Source organism: Solanum tuberosum, unplaced genomic scaffold (assembly GCF_000226075.1).
Source record: "Solanum tuberosum cultivar DM 1-3 516 R44 unplaced genomic scaffold, SolTub_3.0 scf00035, whole genome shotgun sequence".
NCBI classification, from domain to species: domain Eukaryota; kingdom Viridiplantae; phylum Streptophyta; class Magnoliopsida; order Solanales; family Solanaceae; genus Solanum; species Solanum tuberosum.
Window position 1 is genome coordinate 11,493 of NW_006238963.1, and position 10,485 is coordinate 21,977.

Below are 10,485 nucleotides of genomic sequence, written 5' to 3' on the forward strand. Positions count from 1 at the left end.
TATATATATATATATTCTCTTATTTTTGTTATTATTAGAATTTGCTACTCTAACATCTCTTCTTTTCTGTTATGAAATTACGATTACTTAATCGTTCCTCTAGCGTCCAACTAATTGTTCACTGAGAGAAAGATGTATTACTGATCTGCAAATAATTCGACAAATGGGACATTAGTAATCATGGAAGCTCCTCATTGAAATGTCAAATTAATTAGTCATTTCTTGAACATGGAGAAGGATCTGTATGATATATATATTTATATTGTATTTGATGGAATTATTTTTATAAAATGAATGGTTTACATTTCTTTATATATTTTCCAACTACACATTAATATGATTTTAGAAACTTGTATATTTTGTATATGGGATGCACGCGCAACGCACATGCTCGGAGAGTAGTTTAATATAAATATACACTTTTAGCCAAATATCAGCTAGTGACAGTGAACACCACACTGCTAGAAAATATAGAATTAACTACACAATTAATTTTTCGATAATCCCTAACCAATTTGTCTCTAAATAGCTCCTAGCCAATTTAATTTTCTTATAATCCATCACTAATTCATGACTAAATAAAATTAAGAAATTTTAATTGTAACTAATCTTTGTTTTATAGTAATGGTAGTGAGCCAAAAGACACCTTTATCATATCATCAAAATCGAATTCATCCATAGGAATCTCATGGTTTGAATTAATACTAGTACACGTGCAGAAAATACTACTCTCCAATTATTCTACTAACTCTACTTGTAATATTCTAACCCTTGAGTCTTAATTGTAGAGACATGTTCTTTCAATTTCATTAGTAACAGATTAAGCAATTAACTACCATATATTCAAAAATATACCTATTAGTAGTTAATAGCTGAGCCTTAAAATTTAATTTGGAAAAATTAATTCAATTATAATTGTGTTTTACAGGTGACACTATGTCCTCCAAAATGCAAATGCTGCTATTTTTATCTTATTTCATTATAATTTTTAAAAGGAAAAATTAGACAACATATCTATTGAGCCAATTTCTTACTCAAAATAACCTAATTATTATTTACTTTCAAAAGACTCGAAACATTGAGAACGACTCATATCTAAATTTTGGGACTATTTATAGGAGAATTGAGTTGATTGAAATTGAAATATTTTTATCTACAATGTATATAGATATACATTTTTAATACATAGTTATACATCATCTACACACGATTATATACTATATCGATACATTATATATATACATATAGCTACTTTCCTGAAAAGAATTTTTGTTGACGGTACATATTGGCAAGTTAACTCATTTTTAAACCCCCATCAAAAACATGACAAATGGACAGGTCAGCCTAAAATTGGTCTAGTAAAGTGTAACCTGAATTGATTAAAATTCAAACTGGCAGTACATCATGCTTACAACTCAAAGTCATTGAACTCAATTCAAAATTGTCTTAGTATGATACAATAATGTGACAACATTTAATAATAATGATGATAATCAAGAGGAATTTCTAAGTATGATTTTACAATGATGAAGCACTGTATACATCTCTGTTTAATGAATTTCCTCCCAAAATACAATACTTGTCAAAGAATCAAGAGTCTTTAACATAGCCAGAAAGATGGTGGATTTTCCTGCCATAGATTAACTGGTATGTCTGAACATCCTCTGTTTCCGCAAAAAAGTACAATTTACCTGGACGGAATTACTTCCTCTGAAGCACAAACGGTGGTAGAGCAAACTTAACACAATCATGTCGGATATAGGAGGAATAATAATTAGCAGCCCGGATTGAAAAGTGAAAGGGATCCTCTCAGTATGTAGACATTATATTCTTGAAAAGTTCCTTAGGAGCTGGAGTTTCAAGACAAGAAGAAAAGAATAATCAGTGTCAGTTATGCCATGAACACACAATCGAGGAACGGACTTCTCTTAAACTTACCTGGCAATCCTGTAAATCTTTCATATTGCTCATATGCCTGCCCGATAAACATTTCAACTCCTGTCACAATTTTTGCTCCACTCTCTTGAGCTTCTCGCAGGAGTCTAGTGATTTTGGGTGTATAAACAGCATCGAAAACAAGTGAGTAGTGCTTCAAAGCTTCCTGTAATTAAGAAGTGGTCAGAGAAGTTCAATATAGTCACACAAATTTAAAACAATGTTTTGTTCATTACAAATAGCATCAAGGGAAATGAGGAAAAAATAGACATCAATTTGAATAACGGGTTTCAGGAAATTGTGATGTAAGTGGACATTAGACCTATCAACTCATAGAGACAAAGCAGACCCCAGATATAGAACGAATAGCTCAAAATTTTCATTTACACTGAGAAGGCAAATTTTGAAGTTCATTGCTGAAAGCAATTGAGTTAACAGAACAAAACTGAAGAAAAAAAACTCATGGAAAGCTAATTGGTATCGGAACGTTCAAGAGTGTACAGAGAATGTGGTAGACGTTTGTATAACATTCATCCTCCTCATAGCTGTTAATAGTAAGTTCAAATTACTAGAAATATATCTTGCTCATGTTTAAATATATATTACCAATAATAGTTTCTCATTTGATCTGCTTCACTTTTCAAAATCATAAAATTGGGGTTATATCCAAAACCTGAGTGGCACATAGGTAGGTAGGTAGCTCATTCCCAGAGTTACATGCATTCCACAAGTAGAGGATGTAAGGAGCTGTGTGAATAAAGTTTGATTAACAGGGTGTGTTTGCGTGTGAAGTTGGATAAGGTTTTGGGAATGCCCGGTGCTCATCGAGTGACGTTAATCGACCATAGTCCTCGAGTAGTCTTTCTGTTGCTTAATCATGGGGTTTGGGGAGATACTGGTGACTGATTGAGTTTTGGTCTATGCTTTAGTCAATGGATTCTGTTTAGGAGATTGCCTTTGGGGTTATCATTGAGATGTAAGTTATGCAATTGCTTTCTTTGCTACTGTACTAGCTTTGGTTTTCTTGCAGCTATTTAGAGATAGTACTGAACCTTAGACTCTTAATATGGGCTGAAGTTGCTTGAACATTCTTGGTATTGTTGAATCCTTTGATCTTGCTAAACATAGTAGTGATGGTGTCATACTTGTGGTGTGGTACGTAACAAGTTCTTTGTTTGTCTAGAAAGTTTATGGTACATCGTTTAAAATTATAATGGCTGAACTTATTCAACTACTAATCCTTAGCACTATTATTTTCTATGTCTATTTCTATTCCTTGCTACATCACTAGCACTAGAAATATTTGTTTAACGAGCCGATCACAAATGTATCCTAAATCAAGTACAGACACTAATTTTATTCTTATTCCATATCAGGCATCAACTAGACAAGGTCATATATATCAAGTCCAAATAAGCAACCTACATAGAGAAACACACTTTGCAAAGGCTTCACGGTCCTGAGATAGCCAAGGCAACAAAACTGTAAAACAGCCACCTTAAGATGGATTAGAAAGTAAGAATCCATGCACTCGTCCCTTTACTCAGTTCTCACTTTGAGTAAAGAAAATCAATCATTTAGTTATATGTTGGCAACTTTTAAAAAACACATTTTGTGTAAACTTTACACTGATATTCAAACTTTAGTTTTATGTTATTGGCATCAACTCACTAGCACAACATATAGATTTATGTTTTAGCCACAGATTATCTGCTCTATTATATGTTCTATCCATTTTATAGCTATTTAGCTGAAAATAGTGCATCCAGATTCATCAGCACTAAAGTTAGTTCTTTCTACTTCACAGAAATGTTAAAATTATGAAAATAGTGCATTTTGTCTTGCCTTACAGAAAATAAATACATGAAACGATTTCATGTGGCAGCAGCTCTTGAAATGTCGAATATCAACTCAGATCTTATATCAAACCCTCCAACCACATCCTATTTTAACAGTGTCAGCAGCAGTACTATAAGCACTTAACAGTGGATATAGCTCAGATTGAAAGCAGCAGACGATGATCTTTTACTGGTTTCTAACCAGAAGTTCCATTTCTGATAGAATTGGTCTCATACATCGTATATTTTTCATTTCATTTTTCTTGAAAAGGAACAAATCACCAAAGTTCTTCACATTTCAGAACTTCATTTAAATTTTTTAAACCACTCATGGAATTATAAGGATCTTATCCGGAAGAAATCTTGAAAATGAATGGAATTAGAGACTTCATTTGTTGACTAGGCGGGTTTCTAAGGTTATGAAAGGCCTAAAAGATCTGGTTCTTTAACATAAAGACGATTGATTTTGATATATATCTAAAAAGATTACACACACATTCTGGCTATAAAGCTAATTGAGGTAATTCACAAAATATTCTTCAATTCCTCAAATCTTTCTTCCTCACCTCTTTCAAGATTGCATATCAGCATTCTTCTTGAGAGTTTGGATGGTTTTCATCTATCTTATTCAGATCCTCACGTTTTCATCTTCCCAAATCCTCATTTTCTCAGACAACATTTCCTTCTTAAGATTGAGATTGTCATTTTTACTGATTGTGCTTTAGAAGGCACATCATCAGTTTCATCAGAACATCCCTCTTCATCGGTGCTCTCTTTTTTGGAGATTTCCCAGTAGCATGAGGAGTTTTTCTCCATCATTTTTCAATTATCATTTATTGTAAAAACTTTTTTAGGTTCTACAACAATAGATAGTATTTAGAAGCGTCCACTTCTTCAGGAATCACTTCTTTATATTTTCATCAAAGCTACTGTTGTTAGATTCGACAACATGCTTTCTCATGTTTGCAATTATAATCATTTTCATTTTCATCTTCATCTGAGTCACTTTCTTCAGAGTTATCACTCATCTTCATTTTTCAGGTTTCACAAAAAAAAAAAAAAAACTTTCTCCCACATCTCTTCGTCAATTCCTTGATAGTGGATTTTCTTATTCATCTTTCTGCAGCAACATCATCTGCTACCTCTCTATTAAAGATTCATTTTCGTGAAACAACTCCATGAGCAACTGTCTCGTTAGGGTTGACACCCTTGTTGGGTTCCTTCCCTGATAAAATTCTTTCAAAACCTTTATAACTTTTAAAATTTTGATAGTTCTGCCTACTGGCATTCTCATAGTTATAATAACTAGTCTTGCTCATATCCATTTTGTTCTAAAGACGACTAATTATTTTGAAAATTTTGAATTCTCCACCGGTTCCACAAGACAAGTAGCTTTGATACTAAATGTTAGAAATTCAGGAAGAGGAGCACTCTCAATCACTCAAATTCTTTCTTGAATACAAGTGAAGGAAATGGTTGTTCTTTACTTCACTCTACTTGCTTCAACCAATGATTCTAACCTTATCAAAAATGACTATTATATCTAGGTATTTTCTTGGACTATCCTAGCATGTACCTAGTTTAGTACATGTATCGTCGTTTAGTTCTATTCATCCCTCTTTTTCTCAAATACATGTATTCAGCCATCATGATCCTTACATTAATTAATATCCTAAATACTGAACTAACTAAATTCATGTTTCACACAAATCAAAAACTATTTTCTTCTAAGACAAAGTTCACATTTCAACACAACACTTAACCCTCTTTACAACCACAGTCACATTTCAACACAACAATAGTTGCAGCTGTTCAAATAATAAGATATGGACTCAATAACGAGTTCATTTTACCTAAGATGAGTGCAAAGAGGCAAACCTTAGAGATTGGTGTTTCATCAACCTTTGGTTGCATGCCTATGGAGGTGGTATTTGCAAGAATCATATCATTGTCTGGATGGAAATTGCTAAGCTCGTCAAGAGATAAGGCCTCAGCTCCAATTACAATAGCAAGTTCTCGCGCTCGTTCTTCAAGAAATCAGACAGAACATCAGTGTGAAGTAACATAGTTGACAATCAATACTAGAGTAGAAGTACTAGGCATGGTGTGAAGAACTTCATGGTCATGAGCTAGACAGAATTTAAAAAATGGAGTGTTGAACTACCATAGGTACGATTAGCAATCACCACCCTAGCCCCCTTTTCCTTTGCGCCATAAGCAATCGCCTTTCCAGCGCCACCAGCACCAATGACCACAAACAATTTACCAGCCAAGGGTGACCCAGACATACTAGGTTGTGAACCTGTAAAAGGAAATAATGAAGCTCAAACATTAAGCTCTTAATCAGAAAACGGTGTTTGCAACTAGGAAATGATTCTTTGACCTTGCAATCCTTCTTCAATGGCGGAGATGGCACCGATATAGTCTGTATTGCAACCAAATAACTTCCCATCAGGCCGCCTTATAATACAATTGACTGCCCCTATTGCCTGCGGGATAGTCAAGAAACCAAGAAATTGCATGTGATATGATAAATCATCCAAACAATTTGTAATACTGATCCCTGTAACACAAAGCAAACAGAAACAGCCGAAAGTATTATAAGATCATGATATAGCTAATACCTTAGCAGTAGGATCAATTTCAGCACAGCAGTCAAGAGCAGCTTCTTTGTGAGGAATTGTGCAGCTGCACAACATAGAGTTGCATAATTAATTCCTAACATGCATATAATTGAACTTATAGAACATACCATGCATATGAATTATATTTACTAGGCATGGAAGACAGATAAAAATTAGGAAAAACACGACAGGGATGATCTCAATCAAGAAAAAGAAAATCAGAAAGAAAAACCCAGTAAATTGAACCCTGTGAGCATGCAGTATGCACATGTATAAGTAGATGACACTTTTAAGCTGTGAGAAAGAGGGAGAAGGAGGATAGTGGGCAACTGAAATTTGGCATGACTACCCTGATGAGACATCTGATAAAATAACAGTTTCTGCTTTGAGAGCAAACCTGAAGCCAGCAAAATCTAATGATGAATAAGTCCGGAAAAAATTTGCAATATCATCTACCAGCAAATGCATAAAAACACCATTAAACCCAACTGATCTGAAAGATTCATTATATAATAAAGGTGATTTGCTATGGCTAACTGGCTTCCCAATAATGCCAAATATTTTGGTATCTGGTCCCAACTGTCTGAAATTGTATAAATTCAGAAGATCTTCGACTGTTGGTTGCCCAGGAGCTGAAACTTTTCCCACTTCAAGAGTACCAAACGTGAGGTATCCACCAAATTTTGGACAAAGTATCCGAGACATCAAACCCTTCTCTCCCATGACCATGGCTATTATTGGTACCTATTTAACAAAGTGCATGAAATGAATTAATGTTTATCATGAGAAGTACCTCAGAATGCAAGCAAACTCATATTCACACAGGTAATTCAAAAGAAAGAAAAAGAAAGCCAGAGACTCAAGGGAGATGGAGGAAAATTATAAGCATACAATAAGCATTACAAATCCTAATAACAAATAACCATGTATGCACATGATAATATTATAGTGGCAGCAAGGTCAAACTTTTCTTTATGTGTAGACTTTTCTCTCTTCTTTCTCCTCCCTCTCTTCTACTTTTAGATTACAAACATAACTTTCACACTGGTAACGGCTAGTTTCAACCAGAGACCAGATGAGTCTCTCCATATCTCTCCCCTGCTCTCCACCCAGCATACACCCAGACCCACCAGATACTACCAACTTCCCCCCTTTAACAGCGAGAACCACCACCGATAAAAACCCCATCACCAAACAGGGAACCAAATCCACTGATCTCTCCTCATATGCGGAGGCGCTAAACCCGAGGGCTCAAACCACAAACAAAGTAAGTATCAAACTCAACCCAAGAAGACGTGAAATTATCAATGGCAAACCAATAGTAGTGTTCACAAAAGAGGAACACGACATTCTTGCTGATACCTGCAGAAGGACTATCATAGGCAAATTTGATAAAAGCAGGCCCCAGATTGACAAAATTAGGGAAAACTTTGCCAAAATTGTTCCTACCAAAGGGCATGTGAAAATTGGAGCAAAAGATGCAAACATGTGTTTATTGATGTGGAGAACGAGGATTATAACACCATGTGTTGAGAGAAGATAGTCATCAGTTAGTTATATAACTGTTAGTACAGCAGTTAGTCTGTTCAAGAAGTTAGTTATGAGATCTAGTTGGTTAGTTAATTAACAGGTCATTAGTCTAGAACTTACTACAACTAACTAAGCTACAATAGTTGTGTATATAAGCACATGTATGCAGTACTCTATGATCAACAGTTCATAATATCAGAATATCTTCTTATCAATAACTCTCATTCTTCTTCTCTCTGTTCTTTCTGTATAACTAATATGGCAGGATCTGCCTAATAACACCGTGGTCTCTTACAACTTCATTCAACTGAGTGAAGGACATAGAATGAAAATCAAAAGATGGTCCACAAGATTCAAACCCAATCTTGAATCAACTCTTGCCCCAGTTTGGATCAACTTGTCGGACCTCCCATGGCACTACTACGAATGGGCAGCATTGTGCCGAATAGTTAGCCCAATTGACACCCCAATAGTGATGGACAGAGCTACGCAATCAAAGACTAGACCAACCACGGCCAAATTGAGAGTCGAAATTGATCTCACTAAACCTTTGATCAAAGAAATTCTAGTGGAGATAAGGAATTCGGACAGTCAGCTAGAATCCTTCATCCAAAAGATTGATTACGAGACCATTCCCCCCTTTTGTCTACAGTGCATGAGTCAAGGACATACCAAGGAGAAATGCAGATTTGCGCACTTGGAAACACCAAAAGATCAACAAAGAACTCAGGAAACAGAAAGTACAGAAGCAAGATATCAATACTTTCATAACAAGCTCAAAACAAGCTACCAAAGGAAAACAGGATGACAAGGAGCAGGCCAATAATAAAGCTGTCATTAACAACCAGCAAATTTCAACACATAGAGAGGTAAACCATGTCACGAGCAAAATCCAAAACAATTCTGTTGAAATGAATAATCCTATGGAGGAAGATTGGCACCAAGTAGAAAAAGAAAAGGGCGAAGCCAATTCTACTGGACAAGAACAACAAAATCAAAGGAACCTAAAAGGCAAGGAAGAAAATGTTAGGGGACAGACCACTGAAATCAAGACACAACAAGAATCCAACATGTTCAGTCAACTAGCAGATAATGAAATTTTGCATATGAATGTTGAACCAAATGACATTACAGATGAACAAATCATGGAGCAACCACCCCCGCCCAGAGCTAAAAGTACAAGATGGGACAAGGAACATAACAACAAGACATATGAAAAGAACAAGAGAAAGACTGAAACATCAACATAACCTCTGGGTCAGAAAAGTGAGGAGTGATCTCAAGCACAACATGGAGATTGCAGAAAAATCAATAAAAGCAGAAATGGAGACTAATCCAACCACAGGGAAAAAGCACACCAAAGAGGCTCCAATAAAAACGCAGAGATTCATGAGTAAAGTCTTCATCCCCAAAAATATAGAGTTGTATGGAGAAGCAAATCAGAAACATGGAAATATTGGAAATACTCTACCAACATGACCTGCTATCAACCTGAATCAACAAGAAAAGGTCATAAAGACCAATGAACAGATTAGAGGTAATATGGTGAATCTCCTGGGAGATATAAGACAGGAACACAATCAAGTGGAAGAGCCCCTATCCCCTGAACCAGACCCACCTGATACTACTAGGCTAGGGATAAACGACACAGGAGAGTTACAACAAGACATGGAGATGGTGGATGGAGACGGTGTTGTACCAGGAAAGATTATGGAATGTCAGAATGAGAACTATGAAATATCTCACTCTGATGATGAGGCTACCAGAGGCAATAAATCAGGTAACAACACTATTGAAGGACATCAAAACCATGACATCCAATCAAAACAGAACATCTCTTACAACTATAATCTATCCCCAAGAAATAGCCACAATACCGGAGAAACACACCTCTTTAATGACAATACAACCAATCCTATCAAGGATAAATAAAGCAACCTTACCCCTACAGTTTCCAATGGTTAATTTTTTATCTTGGAACATTAGAGGAATTGGATCAAAAGGATCCCTGGAGAGACTCCAAACACTCAAACTCCAACACCAATTACCTCTCATTTGCCTTCAAGAACCTATGGTGGACAGTGGAAAAATTGAGAATTATAAAAGAAAACTTGGGATGGACCATGTTTTTAACAATTGCTCCAACAAAATTTGGCTACTATGGACGGGTGATGTTATAGTTACCATATTGCAAGATAAAGAACAAAATGTTCTCATCAAAGTGGATCCCATCAACAGTTCACCATTCAAGCTCACTATAGTCTATGTCAAATGTGATGTTGAGTTAAGGAAAGAACTGTGGGCAGATTCTATTTCAAAAAAAAAAAAGAACTGTGGGCAGATTTGAGAACAATGTCCCTTAACATAAATGAACCTTGGGGTGCAGTTGGAGACTTCAATGTTATTACTGACAGAGGAGAAAAACTTGGTGGCATACCTCACAGACTTGAAGAAAGCTTGGACTTCATCGAATGCCTTAACGAATGTGGCCTACAGGATGCTAGATACACAGGAACCGTAGTCCCATGGTGTGATAACAGGTATCCCCCCCCCCCCCC

At 35.8% G+C, this 10,485-nt stretch overlaps 1 protein-coding gene across 2 annotated transcripts in view; it reads right to left on the reverse strand.

Moving 5' to 3' along the window:
* Positions 1–1,350: 1,350 nt before the first annotated feature.
* Positions 1,351–10,485, reverse strand: part of DD (dehydroquinate dehydratase) — a 15,305-nt gene continuing 6,170 nt past the window's right edge. The window contains exons 5-11 of one of the 2 annotated variants that reach the window (XM_015306672.1): positions 6,795–7,141; positions 6,398–6,461; positions 6,157–6,262; positions 5,938–6,075; positions 5,652–5,800; positions 1,939–2,101; positions 1,351–1,850 (exon numbers count right to left, since the gene is read on the reverse strand). In XM_015306672.1, coding sequence (XP_015162158.1) covers positions 1,810–1,850; positions 1,939–2,101; positions 5,652–5,800; positions 5,938–6,075; positions 6,157–6,262; positions 6,398–6,461; positions 6,795–7,141 — 1,008 coding nt within the window. In that variant the 3' untranslated portion in view covers positions 1,351–1,809. 2 annotated transcript variants of the gene reach the window in all.